The sequence below is a fragment of the Mastigoproctus giganteus genome, chromosome 4 (assembly GCF_048544385.1).
Source record: "Mastigoproctus giganteus isolate SK-2022 chromosome 4, ASM4854438v1, whole genome shotgun sequence".
NCBI lineage: Eukaryota > Metazoa > Arthropoda > Arachnida > Uropygi > Thelyphonidae > Mastigoproctus > Mastigoproctus giganteus.
The window spans coordinates 39,628,296-39,644,729 of record NC_143578.1 but is presented as its reverse complement, the minus strand read 5'-3'; the positions used below and the strand labels follow the sequence as shown (position 1 = coordinate 39,644,729).

The following is a 16,434-nucleotide window of genomic DNA, read 5'->3' as shown; positions in this document are numbered from 1 at the left end:
TATGAGGCGTAAGGAGAAATGGATGTCAGATGAAATAATGAGACGTGGCAGGGAACAAAAATGTGTGGGACACACATAAATTATCAGGCAATACAGAAGCCTAAAGTTTGGGTTTTGTTGGTGCATGAACACCTAAGGCTACAATGCAGACATAACCTCGCTTGTAATTTGATTGCAGACTAGTTTATATTTACCATAGGCTAGCTAATACACATTATGAAAAATCTCCAGAAAATAATTCAAAAAAGGTCATAATGACTTCTTTACTTACGTTAACAGTAGAAGGAAGGAATTAGCATTACCATTAGTAGTGGAAAATGATGCAAGAAAGCAAGCTTATATATCATCACCCCTCAAAAAAAAAAAAAAACACACACACACACTTGGCATTTCACCTATCCATTTTCCTTCAACAGTCTGTCTAGTTCTTCTTTGAATTTATTTAAGCTATCAACTTCCACAACAACAAATAGAAGTTTGTTCCAACAATCAAACAACCACTGGCAAAAGGCAAACGTCCAGTGAAAATTTGAATTTGCACACCCCATGTGCATAGTCTAATCTCAGACAGTTTTAAATTCTATACAGTGAGAACTGATGACGTTACCATCAAAAATTTCTAAATGGAAAGCATTCATGGAAATAATCATTAAAGCTACTAAGCTTTTCATACCAATTAAGAAATGCTGTTCAAGGCTTAGACCTAAATGGATGTCAGATGAACTGATGAGTCTCGTGGCAGAGAATAAAAATGCATGGGATGCATATAAATTTGCAGGCAACATAGAAGCTTAGCCTGTAATCGAATCACAAAAGAGGTTAGGCAAGCTCAAGCAGATGAAAAATCTTTGGCAGAGGATGCAAAGAAAAATAGCAGACTTCTTTTCTTATGTAAACACTAAAAGAAAGTAGATGAATCAAATTGGTTGATTTGTTATTGATGGATCAACTGTTGATGATCATGTTCAGGTTGCTGACAAACAACGAGTATTTTGCATCTACATTCACACATGAGGAATTTGAGGAAAGTGGCTTCCAGAAGTTTATCAAACTGTAACAGGGAGCTAAATGATTTTGTAATAACTAAGAGGAAAGTGGAAGAGAAACTGTTGAAGTTAAATATAAAAAAGGCATCTGGAGTGGATGTGATTTATCCAGTTATATTAAGGGAGGCAGCAAAGGAGGTAAACAAGCTGTTAGCCATAATTATGAGAGCACCTTTGGGTTCAGAGGAAGTCACCACGGACTGGAAACGTGTGAATGTATTCCCGATTCACAAACAGGATCAAAGGGTGACATGAGCAATTACAGACCTGTTAACTTAATACCTGTTACAAGGAAGATAATGGAGTCACTGGATAAAGAAGTAATGCAGGACCATCTAGACAGGAGCAGTTATATTTCAGACAACATGAGTTTGTGAAGTGGAAATCTTGTCTGATCAATTTTATTGGATACTATGATGTAGTGATAAACGAACTGAATGCAAAAAATAATTTAATTTTGATAACATATACTTCGATTTCAGGAAAGCTTCTGATACTATTACACATAAAAGACTGCTGTGCAGTCTTTTCTGTGTAACAGTATCTTTTATTGGAGCAATGTGGTATTAAAGGTAAGTTGCTGCTATGAATAAAGGGATGGTTGAGTGGGAGAAGACAGAGTGGTAATCAGTGGACATTGCTCTTTGTGAACTAATGGTATTAGTGGAGTCTCCCATGGTTCGGCATTGGGCCCATTCTTTTCTATATTTATTAATCATATCGATGAAGCCATATCAGGCTTAATGTCCAAGTTTGCAGATGATACAAAGGTTGGCAGGGTGGTTAATGACAGTAATGGTAATTGAAGTTTAACATTAACAAATGCAAAGTACTGCATTTGGGTAACAGTAACTCCAGAGTAATGTACCAACTGTTTCTACTACACTCAGTGTAGTATAAAATGAAAAAGATCCGGTGGTAATTGTTTGTTGTTATTTGGTTTTTCGGAGCATTAGCAACTAAGGCAATATTGCTCCAGGAATATGGAGTGGTCATTCCCTGACCTTTCCGCATCCTCCGTATTTGGTGGTAACGGGCTCGAACCCAATCAAGAAGCATGTGCTACCCATGTTTAGTCTCTAGAGCAAAGTTTCCGGCATCCCCCTCCCCCATACTTCTCCTTCAACCCATGCACGGTACTATGTACTATAGGTTTTGATACCTTTCGTGTTTGGGGTTTTCATAAAAAAAAAAAAACGCACCGCTGCTCCTTCCCACCCAGCTACGGAGGCGCAGGTGGTAATTGTGCAGTCAGATATGAAGTTCTCTGAGCAATGCAGACAGGCTGCCACGAAGGACAACTCATGGGGTTTTGTCAATGATATACAAGAATTTTTCTAGCAGGGATAAGGAGGTGAATACATCATCAATGATTAGCCTGCATCTTCAGTACTGCATACAAGTTGGGAGGCTTCATTTTAAGAAGGATAATAGTGCTGATGGAATTGGTACAGAAGAGCAACGAGATTGGTGAGGGGAACAAAAGGGTCCTCTTACGAAGAAAGGCTTCAGTTCTGAAAATTGCAGTGTCTGAAGACTAGGCACTTGCAAGGCGATCTGATTTGAGGTGTTTAAGGTTTTGAATGGATTGAGAAAGCTCAATTTTGATGGGATTCTTCCTTTTGCTGAGATTATTCACATGAGGGGACACAAATTCAAATTGAGGGAAGATGGTTGCAGAACAGATGTTTACAGAAGGTTACCTTTAGCCAGCGGGTGGCTGATTGTTAGAACAAACTTCCATCTGTTGTTGTGGAAGTGGATAGCTTAAATAAATTGAAAGAAGAACTAGACAAACTATTAGAGGAAATGGATAAGCAAAGTGGGATTTTTTTTTGGTTGATGCCGTATAAGCCTGCTTTCTTGCATCATTTGCCACTACTAATACTAACTTAGGGAAGGAATTGGCATTTTAACATCACTTGTACTCTTCATTCATAGGGTAATACATTCAAAGGGTAACACAGAATTTTATATACTACATTTTCTTGACCATAACGTGCGCCTAAGTGTTAGAAGGTAAACTTTGGAAAAAAACATTTTACTGAATATATTTGAAAAAATTATAATTCCTTAGTAAACAAAATGTGAGTATCGAATGAAGCAATTAATGGCCTGAACTTTCAAAGAAGCAAATAAGCAAAGTGAGAGTCTGTGTCTCATATATGTGAAGGTAGGGTGGGAACCCTATGGTAATTGCTGCAGTTTTTCCAGGAAAGGTTTCTAGAAGGAAGTAGGGTTTTATTAATCTTCTAAAGAATAAAAGAGACACATTTCATTAAAACTCACTCAAGCATGGGAAGCAAGAACAATATACTATCTGGCAAAAGAAAAAAATTGATTGATAAAAACTGGTTAACATGCCTTGTACAATGTCAAACTTAAGATAGGGAAATTTTAGGCAACATTTTCTAGGAATAAAAAGAGTGCCTTATGATCTGTAAAATTATTTTGCAAATCCAAAACAACAGGATTTCACACTAATCATGCTGAATACTATTGAAAAGGATTACGGCAGAACTGAGGTTGGGGGAATGTAATAGTACAGAGGGGTAAAACTGCTGTAACAATCGTGTTTTTCTTTTGGTTATGTATTTGCTGTTCATGATACTTATTGGTCATTTGGTTTTCTTTTCCTTCAATTAAGCGTTGGAGAACAGGGAATCATGAATGTGAAGGGAGAATCATCAATTGGGGTTGGGGGAATGTAATAGTACAGATGGGTAAAACTGCTATAACAATCACGTTTTTCTTTTGGTTATGTATTTGTTGTTCATGATACTTACTGGTCATTTGGTTTTCTTTTCCTTCAATTAAGCATTGAAGAAGGGGGAATCATGAACAGTGTATTAGTTTTTTAATGTGTTTGGCATATGATTTTTTTAAAGTTTTCTTAAAAATCTTGGTTTCAACATAAATTGAAATGAAGATTTCAAATCAAGATGTCAACAACAGTAGTTTTTGCAATGTAATCCAGTGCTTCGGTTCTCACATGGCAACAAAAAGCATGAGATGTTTGTTGTTTGGTTTTTAGGAGCATTAACAACTAAGGTCATATTGCTCCAAGGATATGCGGTGGTCATTCCCTGACCTTTCCGCATCCTCCGTATTTGGTGGTCACGGGCTCGAACCCCGGGCTAATCAAGAAGAGTGTGCTACGCACTGCTGCTCCTGCTCACCTGGCTACGGAGGCACCAAAGCATGAGAAATAAATCGTTTTCACATTTCAGCATTCATATAGACTAATCTCCTAACTTATGAACATTGTCTTACAAACAAGAATTTTTTATACCATAAATTCAACTTATGAACTAAAAATTTGATTCTACAAACTTTTGCAACCTCAGCAACTACACAGTACATTACCTTGTGAAAGTAAAATTAATATCTACCATCACTTGCAGTGAGTAATCAAAAAGGAAACCAGTTACCCAACAGCAAAAATTATAAGGCAGGCCAAAAGATAAAACCTTGCTTAGAAGGCCTTTAAGCGAAACCTGGTCATGTATCTAAGAAATGTCAAGAGAAACTGCTTAAGTTTCTCTTGACTTTTATCTTATCTTATCAAAGGAATTTGTCTGCTGATGAGTAATATAAGCCAGAGCATTAATCGATCAGAACTAATGAAATCTATACTGGCAACTGCTAATCAAATGGAAGGCTTCAAAGAGTTGTGATTTATGGATTTCACTTTAACCATTACTTTGCAAAGAATTAAGGTAAGTACAATAGGATAATAACTGGAAGGGAGAGATTTGTCACCCTTTTTTTTCCATTCAAATTTTCATGCAAAAGAAAAAACATCAATGGAATAAAAGAGTAAAAACAACACAAAACAAAAATTAACTCTAGAGCAGAAGTTAAGAACAAGTGGAGAAATACCATCAAGCCCTGGAGGACTTCTTGGTATTGAGAATGTTCCGGATTTTTCTAATCTCTTTTGCTGGAAATCCAAGGGAGGCACTGAGTAAAATATGTTACATGTGGAAGCATGAGATTTACCAAGATCATCAACACAAGAATTAATGGAAGAGTAAAGTGCTAGTAAGTTAACTCAATCTTTAGATAAAGAGAGCAATTCGACTTCTTATGAAACTATTCTGCACATTAAATGTTTCTTACCTGTTTATATAAGTTTTCATATATTAATATGTTATTCCCAGATACCTGAAATAATAATAATAAAAAAAAATCATTTGTATATTTTGATAAATCATACAATAATGTTATGTCAAAACTGCATAAAAATAAAACTCATTGATAAAAAGTAAAACCTCACTAATTCAGACTTTTTTTTTTATGTATCTAATTCATTTATGCAGAACAGAATTTTTTTCCTAAACAATTTAATGATACAATTCAGATTTTTTTTTTAGAATGATTTCACAATCATTTTGTAAAAGTAAAACCATTCAAAAGTAAAAATAAAAATTAAATGCAAAAGAAAACATTAAGATACTGTTATTGTATATAATGCATTTTCATGTCCTTCCACTGAAATTTTATCAAGTGATGATGGCAACAAAGTGCCTTTTATTACTTATCAATACCATAATTCTATGGATCAGGGATTCCTACTGAGATGTAAGCATTTGTATCAAAGAGGTTTTTTTTTTTGATGATTCTGACAGTATACAAGAAAAGAAACGGCAGTCGCCAGTATTAAAAATTATAATGTAAAAAAGTTCTATTTACAAATGGGCTGTAAGATGGAATGAAGTAAACCAAGTACAATAATAAAAGTGTGAAAAAGCTATCAAACAATAATGATGCCCTTATTAATTCAAAAGGAATCAAAGATGAAGAGTATCAGAACAGTGGCAAAAAGATATTAATTTGAGATGTGAGAACATAGCTAGAAGATGAGGATGGATATTATATGGTGACAGAAGAACAGCAATCCAGTTTAAGGAAAAACGTCAGTAGGCAAATTGGAAAGAGAAGAAAAAGTTAAATTAAATGAAAGCCAACTCAGAGTAAATTAAAGTTTATTGTTTAAAAAAACTGTATTATTCATGTTCCACTTGATTTGAACTCTCTATATTCAATTTTGTTTTGAATATAAACATTCATAAAAGTTTTGTTTTCTTTTCATATTTGTGTCCTAATATATGCAACCCAAAATGAAAGATCTAATTTCTCTCATTTTGGTAACCATACAATTCTTATAAAACCATACTTGTGACACAAATATATATATATATATATGTGTGTGTGTGTGTGTGTGTGTGTGTGGAATGAATGGAGGGGTAAAATGGGAGGGGGTTTTTTTGGCTGTTGCTGATAAGCTTGCTTTCTTGCATCATATGCCTCTACTAATGCTAATGCTATATATATGACATAGAAACTAGTCTGCAATCAGGTCACTATGGGGAGTTAGGCAAGATAAGGCAGATTACAAGTCTTTGTCTAAGAATGCAAAGAAAAGTATATAAAAATTCTTTGCTTATTTTAACACTAGGAGGAAAGGAATGAACCACTTTGGTCCATGTGGATATGAATTCCATAATTATTTGATGATCCTGTTCATGCTGCTGCCAAACCAAATAAATATTTTGCATTTACATTCACACATGGAAGGTATGTATTATTCAAGTTCACCACTGTGTACTTGAATGAGACATACCTGTTTTATAAAGTTTTTATGAATAGTGATATCAGAAGTATACCAAGTTATTTTGATAACTGATAGGAAAGCAGAAGATAAACTTTGAGGATAGAATTTGTGTCACCTGATAAATTATAATCATTATCCCATGCATTTTTGTTCTAGTCTCATCAGTCCATCCATTCAGGTCTAAACCTTGAACAGTATCTCCTACTTGGTATAAAAAGTTTATTAACATCTAAAATTAATTCCTTGAATTATTCCCATTTAGAATTTGCAGTTGGTAATTTTATCAGTTTGTCCCACTGAAAAGAGTTTAAAAACTGTCTAAGATTATTGTAGGCACATTTATGAAATCAAAATCCCTGCTCTTTACCACTGATATTAGTTATATCTTTAATGAATTTCACAACAACAGATTATGATCACTGCCACCTAATGGTTTATCATCTGGGGATTCTTAATGCATGAACAGTCACAGTTGATAATTAGATCAAGAGTATTGCTTTCTATTGTTAAATGTTGGATGGCAAAGAATCATTAATTAAATCCAGAAAAGCTCTGCTACTGTTTGAGTTACCAAATCACAAGTTTCGGTCAATATCTAGAAAGTTAGAAGTTGTTTCAGTCAATATCTAGAAAGTCAGAATCCTCATCATAATATATTTTTATTTACCGATTTATCTACTCTATTTTTATGTACAGTTATTTTCAATATTCATTAGGGTCACTTAGCTTCTAACACACTCCTACTCTCATTTTTGTTTTCCCAGTGCTTACATCACACCAAACTAACATTACACTGACCACCCTCATTAACTGAGGGCACTGCATTAGATTCCATGTATTTCTTAACCAAGAGGATTGTAATGTAATTTTTAAAGTAATGTAAAAATTTTTAAAGTAATGTAAAAATTACATTACAATCAATGAATTACATCTGATTATTTACAAACTAGAAAAATAAGGGGTGTGTGTGTGTGTGTGTGTGTGTGTGTGTGTGTGTGTGTGTGTGTGTGTGTGTGTGTGTGCGCGCGCGCGCGCGCATCTGTGCATGCATACGTGCACACTTTTCTAACCTAAGGACAAGTCACTGGAAGTATTACACATGGAGGGAACTATACCATCAATACAGTAGGGCTTATTTTAGCTTTAGTGAAAAAGCTGACTTTATGCTGGTTGGCAGTAGATGATATTCTATCAATAAACAATAATTTGCCTAAAAGTTTGACTGAAAACTTCTGACCTACATAAATTTGATTTGTTGGATACCTGCAAAGTGATGTACAGTAGTCTGAAAGTAGCACACTTCTATATAGCAACTGTATATCTAATGTGAATATAGTTAAATATCTATTTTATTTGCATACAGTGGCTGCTGGCCACTGTATGCAAATAAAATTGTAACAAGGCCTATTGTAACAAGTAATAACTTTTTTGGTAACACTCCAAGGACATTATTATACCCTATAACATTAGACGTTTTATTAAGATCAACAAAATTATATACACATATATATATATATATATAGTGAAATAACAACAAATAATTTAATTTTGTTGAACTTAATAAAACATTTTGCGACATTACTGAAAAATATACTTTACCTCTAAGTACAATATAATATGAGAATGGAATAAGATTAAAATAAATAAAAAATATATTACGGTATAGTTTAGGGCTAAAGCCTCAGGTTATGTAAATAGTTTAACTAATGTATAAGTTATTCACAATATGAGATATACTTAATGATGCCAATTTATAACTACTTATATAGTTGGCTATGTACAGAAATGATGCAAATGCACTAACTTGTACATAAAAAATATATATATTGGCATTAATGGCCCTCAAGCATGCACTCATAACCATAAACACGTCAATAGAAATCAAACTCAGATGTTTCCAAATGAGTAGCAGATGGCAATATATCATGCTGGCTGGGCTGCCAAGGGGCATCAGAAAATAAAATAAGCTTCTGTTTATGCTCAGGATAGCCAAAGACAGAGCAGTTTACATACTGAATTAATAGAAGCACCAAATTTTCAGTACCACAGCTCAACAATAGGCCATACTTTTTTTGTTGCATCATATGGGCTCAAACCAATAACCTTGCTTGCTTTTGGCAGTTCATGCTTAACTAACCATTGAACCATGGCTAGCTCACCTCAGATGGGAATGGGAAGACAGAGCAAATAAAATGGGTAGCATTTAGAAAACAAATGGTGTTAGTTGTAACCAAATCTGTTAACAGAAAAACTGAATTTAAAACAGTATGACTGAGTTATCTTAAAGAGAAATGTAATTTAATCAAGTTCTTGAAAAACCATGGAAAATGAAAGGCAACAGGACATTCTGAAATAACAAAAACTATCATTACCACTGTAATAGCCATGATATTAACAATCAGAAAAATAACATTTCATTCATAAATATTCACACATGGCAGAACTGTAAGCTTCTGGATGACTATACATGACTGAAAGTTGACACTTTATTAGGTTACAAAATAAAAATAACATTAAAAAAAAAACTAACGCCACTATGTTTAACAAGAAAAAAATAAAAATTCAATGAAAGATATTCAAAACTGCTTACTCTATAAGCATTTCAAAATGTGTGAATTTTTTTTTTTTGATTCACATTTCCGAATGTCACATCATTTAAAAAAAAGGAGAGAGAACTAAGTACTGTACTGTAACTGTTTTGAAATGAATCACTGAACTTTGTACAGTAAAAAGAGATACGCCCTGACTTATGATCTCCTGCATTTACAGTCATGTTTTTAATTCAGGGAGAAGCAGCCAGTTTAGAAAACTGAAGTTGAAATTTTTTTTCACTGAAGTTGTCCAAAATTATCAAAGGAAAAGCATTTGTTCTCGGAAAGTGTTCAATGCTGATGAAAAACGGACTTTAATAGAAGAAAATGCCATTGTGGATTTATGCTTTGCAGCAAGAATAGGCAATGCCCAGATTCAAAGTAGCTAAGAATTAACTTTGTTGTTAGAGGCTAATGCTGCAAGTAACTGCATTTTCAAACTGATGCATCTCTAGTGTGCTGAAAACCCAAGAGTGCTAAAGGGTTTGGTGAAGGGTACCCTTCCAGTCATTTTGACATAAAACTACAAGGCTTCAACAATTGCATAATTTTTGGAAGATAGGTCCACCCATAATTTTTTTTCCTGAGTTGCAGAAATATGCCGAGCTCTATGGAAATGCTGCAATCAGTACAGAGGGAAAATGAAAAAAGAGTAATATTGAAATGTAGATAATTAATTTGTTTCAGTTTTATTAATGTGCAGGTAATTACCAAAATAAATCAGTTTTCAATGCAAAGAGGCATCTTTTCATCACATGTAGTTACCCAAGTCCATAACACATTTCATTGATTACATTAGATGTTTCTTTAATATAAGAGGTAAAAAAAAAAAAAAAAATTTTGTACTTTTTTTTCTTTAAAAGGCAATGCTTACAGTTTGTAATGTGCCTACATGTATAGACATGTATAGTATCTTATGTAGGACAGCACCTGAACGTCAATTCATCTCCGCCTTTGTACACTGTGATGAATACAGAAAGCACTGTAAAAGGCCAGAAATGTGTGTAACGTTATGTTCGTGCAGTGTGTGTTGTTTAGTTGTTTCTGGCCATTTTGTCACCAGGCAGGCGATCACCTGGAAAGCCTGCTCAGTGTCCGTCTACACCATGGGGAGGTAGGCCACAACTAGGCATGTATTGCGACCTCCCTGGTTTACCAGCTCTTACTGCCCTAATATCAGAGCAAAAAATAATAATAATAAATAAATAAAAATAAATAATAAATAAAAATAAATAATAATAAGAAAAAAAAAAAAAAAAAAAAATATATATATATATATATATATATATATATACCTATCTAAGAAAATAATAAAAACTAGATAATAAAATCCTGTCCATCGGGCAGCCCAAACCCAGCAAACCAGCAAAAGTGAAAAAAAAAAAAAAAAAAGTAATAATAAAATTAAATTAAAAGAAAAAAAAAAAATATATATATATATATATATAAATAAAAGTAAATAAATAAAAGTAAATAAATAAAATATAAAATTGAAGATAAAAAAAAAAATATATATATATATAAATCTGATCCCGCACTGGCCAAAAGCCAGTGCCAGCAGGGGTCTCCACTAGGAAGGCTAGGAGGTATTCCGTAGTTGAGTGTGAAGACGTCTCGGGCGATCAAAAGCATGACGAGCAAATTCTTGTAGGGACTGGAAGTTTTTTGTGGTGCTCAGGAAGTCCGGCTCATTTCCAGGGACAGTGATACTGGTGGAGAGAAGAAGGTTCTGTCGAAGATCTTGGTATTGATGGCAGTGGTATAAAATATGTTCCCAGTCTACTGGGTCGCCACAAGAACAGAGAGGTGATTCAGCAAGGTTGAAAGTTGCAAGTTTGGCATTAAGGGAGCCATGACCAGAGAGTAAGTAGAGAGTGTACAGACCAGGATGAAACCATTTCTGAGTGGACTCTAACATGGCAAAGGTGACGTTAGGGATGAACTTTAAAGTAACAAGACCCTTAGAGGTAGCGGACCATTTGTCTTGCCAGCTCTGCATCAAAATATTCCAACAGCGTCTTTTCTCTGCCTTGGGATCCACAGTGACATCGATGATAATGCCAAGAAAGGTGACAAGGACAGCGTGCCTAATGTAGTAGCACAGGCCTCGATACATAAGAAAGAGATCGAGGGGCAGACAGCCATTAAGGACCTGCAAAGCAGGAGTAGACACAGTCCTACAGGCCCTGCACATTGCTAAATGCATTTTACGTTGAAACCTTTTACGTTGAAACCGTACTGAAACCTTCTTAACATGCCAGAACCAGGTGGCCGTGCCATAGGAATAAATTGGTAGAAACACAGCTTTGTAATATAACCGTAGAGAACGAGAATTAAGACCCCAAGATTGTTTAGAGAGACGCAGAAGCGAGAAGGTAAGTTTTTTGACTTTCTCTGAGAGATCTTCCAAGTGTTTAGTAAATGTAAGTTTACTATTAATGATCAGACCAAGAAATTTTAGAGAAGAAACCATGGAAAGTGATTTGTTTTGAAGTTTTACAACAGGTGGCTGTGAAATATTAAGCGAACCCTTAACCAGCATCATTTTAGTTTTCGATGAGGATATGGATAACTTATTTGTGGTGGACCATTGAGAGAGATCTGACATGAGTAAGTTGGCAGTGCTTTCAAGGGAGGCAAGGGAATTGCCCTGGATCAGCAGGGTGAGATCGTCTGCATAGGCCAATTTGGAAGTATAAGGAATAGTTTTAAGGAGCCATTCGTCAAGAACGATGTTCCAGACAAGTGGTCCAAGAACAGAGCCTTGGGGACAGCCCCTAGTGACAGAGCGGGAGATGGAGTTAGATCCAGAAATAACAGAAACTGTACGGTTTTCAAAATAACTTCTTAAAAGGTTATAGAGAGGAAGAGGACAATCGGCAGCACGTAAGCAAGCAAACAAACTAGACCACCATAACAGATCAAACGCCACAGAAAAATCAACAAAAATAGCAAGAACGTATTTAGAATTTGCAGAGTTAACTCGAGAAAGGAATTCAACGACTGCTTCTTCAGTTCCTCGTCCAGTTCGGAATCCATATTGATCGTCTGATACAAGAGAGGTGTTCGTGAACAGTGAAGTGAGTCTTATAGCAATCAGCCTTTCGAGTGTTTTGGCCAAATGCGATAACAGAGCAATAGGATGGAAGGACTTGCCACTTTGGGTGTTTGAAGGTTTAGGAATTAGTTTAAGAGCTGTCTTCCAGATAACAGGGAATGTGCTTTCATTCAGACATTTGTTGAATAGAGTCGGAAGAACCGTTGGACGTAGCTCGTGGAATTGTTTGATAAAGATGCCCTCATGAAGGTCGAGGCCTGGACAACCAGAGTTGTTAATTTTTAGGACAGCTGTGTCCACCTCCAGCTGCGTAAATGGCTGAGATTCAGAAGTAGTAGTGTAGGAATTATTCAGCTGTCTTATTTGTTGATGAGTAGTCAAGTCATCCTCTGGGCGATCAGAAGGAAGCAGATTGTCCAAGATAGTGTTGATGGTGTCCTTCCAAGTGAGAGTTTCGGTGCCGTTTGCGGGTACCGACCAATAAACAGTAGGGGAATAGGATTTGTTCCTTGAAAGGTGATAAACAAGGCCCCATGAGTCCCGATTTCCAGTAGAAGTAACTAAGTTCTGCCAAGATTTTATTTTACAGGTAGTGATGGTTTTGACATATTGTCTTTTGAGAACTTGATATTGTGTTTTAAGACTTTCGACGTCGGGAGATGGCCAGTTCCTGCGATGTCGTTGGTAAGTGCGTCTAGCCCGATGCACTTGCTGACGAAGCAGAGTAAGTTCTCGGTTCCACCATGGAGTGGGATGGGAGGACTGAATTTTCTTTTTGGCTGCTTTATAACAGGCGTGGCTGAGAGCATCATTAACATAGGAAGCTAATCAGAAGCTGTAAAGTGATGGATGAAGTTTATGGTTTCAATTGGGAAATCAATGTTGATTGAGTCATTAAACCGGTTCCACATGATGCGTCGCAAAGAAAATCTTCTAAGGTCCTGTAGTGGAGGATTATATGATTGTGCAGAGCAAGTCATGGAGAAGGTGATCGCACGATGGTCACTTGAGCAAATGTTAGTATTTACTGTCCAGTCATTAATGTTTGAAGAAACGGTGTAAGAAGTAGCAGTGATGTCTATATTTGATTTGCCATTTAGAGAGCTGAAGGTATAAGTTGAGTCGGGTTTATTTAGAACCGTCAGCTCATGTGAAAGGAGAAAGTCTTCTATGAGTGAACCCTTGTTATCAGTATGGTCGGAGTGCCATAGACTGGATTTGCGTTAACATCTGACATTATAATAAGTTTGGCAGTACCTACCAAAGAAATAACTTGATCGAAGTGTAATGTCAGAAGTTGGTGGGCAGTATAGTGAAACTAGAAAGTAAGAGCCATGAGGAGTAGACAAACTTATGCAGACAGCATGTTGATTAGTAAGACTAATTATCTTGACTATGTCCAATTTGGAATTAACTATGACGAAGGCTGTACGTGGTTCAGCATGTTCTGGCTGAATAACCCTAAAAGAGATAGGGTATCCAGTTATTTTACCGTGGAAATGATATGGTTCTTGTAAGGCTATAATATCATATTTAATTTCGTCGGTTACCTTTCGGACTTCATCGGCCACCAATCATGACCACTGAGCATTCAGTTGAAGCAGGCTAAGTTCCGAGACTGATTCATCTGCAGATGAAGAACTGGTAATAGACAATGTATCCATAGTTAGTCTGTTGTCTTACAAGATCTATGATACGCAAAAGTTCTGGGCATTTGTAGTCACGAATTGCCTCATTCGTCAACGGTCCTTAATTGTGCAATCTCTAAGGCTCTTTTATATTCAGGACAGTTAGGATCGTGGATGGAGTGCCAAAAGTCTCTTTTACGCCTCTTGCAATTTATGCAGCAGGCAGGCTCATCCTTATGAGGGCATTCTGCATGCACATGACCACTACAGGCGCAATGTCCACAGGATGGGGAGTTATGGGTACAGTATTGTGTTGTGTGCTCATATCCCAAGCACAAAAAGCACTTAGTAACTATTGTAAATGGCCTATGCGAGCTACAGGCAAGAAATATTCTGTCTATTGATGAAATACACCTGTAAATTTTTGGGGAGAAACTGATTACCCAGTGTACCAATGACAAGGACCTTGACTTAGTTGTGAATCTGAATGAGGTCTCTTTCTTAATCTCCTCCATTGTGAAATCATAGTCAGCTAGATTTTTATTATACAGTTCTTCTAATATGTCCTCCTTACTTAGATCCTTGGGCACGTCATAGATAATTATGGAAGGGTTACTTTTTTTAGGAACTTCCGTAGAGATTCCTGCAGAGGACAAGGAATCAGATGTTGAGATACTATTTAAGTCTGACTTAGAGGCCGTTTCCAAAATTACGCTTTTATTGCGTGCTAATTTGATTGATTTTATTTTGACTGTTTTAAATTCTGTCTTCAAAGTGTTGGTTACCAAGGTTTTTACATCAGTGCTGGTTTTAAAATTGCTGTTCTCTAATGCTCTAAGTACCATTACATTCTCACTAGGTTTAGCTGTTTGTTCCTTCAATGTGGGTCTATTTTGGGCTACATCAGCATAAGATCTAACAGAAGGGGATCCCTGTAGCAGGAGGTCCTCATTTTGCACTTTCCTATCAGCAGGGGCCTGAAATTCTGGCTCTTGTACATAATTTGTTTTATTTGGAGTCATTGGGGAAAAGGTTTGTATTATTTTGTCTAGAAGATTAGCTCGCATATTTATTTCATGATTAGTGGCCTTCGGTACTTCATTTTCTATCAGGAGGGCTATTGTTACTTTCTCAAGTTTGGACCATTTGTCCATAATAGCATCTCCTGCCTTTTTAGTTACTTTGTTGGTCTCTCCCAAAACAAAGCTCCTCATATCTTTACGCATTTTTGAAATTACCTCATAGACCGAAGATGCAGCCTGAGTAATATTTAATTCTTCAGTCGTTTTGTTATCTTCAGAATTTGCGGTTGTCCCAGCTTTTTGATCAGCAGATAAACCACCAGCAATATCTTTCTCAGGAGACGATTGTGGCATTTTGGGAAGCAATAAGGGGGTGCTGTCGTTTTCTCCCTCAGACATATCTGTAAGTTTTCTGACACCAGTATTATTTCCATCCATACTGATTCCCTATTCCATGTTATCCAATACAAATTCAATATTAAACTCGAATATGCTGTCCTGAGAAAAGAAACTATGTAACGGTACAGTAAAGTTGGCAGTTTGGTGTAGTGATCACACAGTACGGGATTAGACAAGGAAATCTGTCAACCTCATTTGTTTATAGCGCATATGTCAAGCAAAAGGCTAACTGAAGGTTCGAACACTCTACCAGACTATGGACGTCCAGTCAAGGTCACACAGCTTGTTCTGCTACATGCGTGGGGAGAACTGTCGCAACAAATGAACAATGGCCGAACACGCTGGTAAAGCAATTACAGCGACGAGCATGCAGAAATTTAAACAGTACTTATCTTTTGTCCATTCTTAAAATGAAATGGTCGCATCTGGCATTTGCACGAGTCCTTCTTGAAGTAGTAGCACTAAAAGGTAACTAAATACTGCTTCCTTAATAAACAAAACTAAAAAATAATACGGAGCACAGGTACATACAACCGTTCACATTCGTTCCCCTAGTGGAATTCCCCTGTAATGTGCCTACACATAAATACAGGATAATTCAAAAATAGCTTCACAACTATGTAAGTCTAAAATACTTGACAATCTCATCATAAATCTAGAGAGTTCGCAGACATGCCTTTCTGATTACATATCTATTTAGTATTAGTAGCAACAAATTATGCAAGAAAGAAGCTTCTATAGCAGAAGCAAAAAAAAAAAAAAACCAACCACATCGTCTGTCCATCCCGTAAAAGTGTGTCTAGTTCTTCCTTGAATTTATACAAACTATCCACTTACAAAGAACAGATAAAATTTGTTCCAACAATCAACCACACAGTGGCTGAAGACAAACTTCCGAACATCTATTCTGCAACCAGCATTCCTCAATTTGAATTTACATCTAAACTTGTGTGTAATCTGAGCAAGAGGAAGAAATACCATCAGCACTGAGCATACTCGATCCATTCAAACCCTTAAACACCTCAATCAGATCATCTCCCAGGTGCCTTCCAGATGCTGAAATCTGCAGAATC

The 16,434-nt window shown here is 36.1% G+C and overlaps 1 protein-coding gene across 6 annotated transcripts in view; it reads right to left on the bottom strand.

Moving 5' to 3' along the window:
• The window catches only part of LOC150086640 (uncharacterized), a 292,377-nt gene that overhangs the window by 255,911 nt on the left and 20,032 nt on the right, over window positions 1-16,434 (bottom strand). For 5 of the 6 annotated variants that reach the window (XM_090372657.1, XM_090372662.1, XM_090372661.1 and 2 more), the window contains exon 2: window positions 5,169-5,213. The exons of the other annotated variant lie outside the window; for it this stretch is intronic. In XM_090372657.1, the coding sequence (XP_090228783.1) occupies window positions 5,169-5,213 (45 nt within the window). The remainder of the gene's footprint in view (window positions 1-5,168; window positions 5,214-16,434) is intronic. 6 annotated transcript variants of the gene reach the window in all.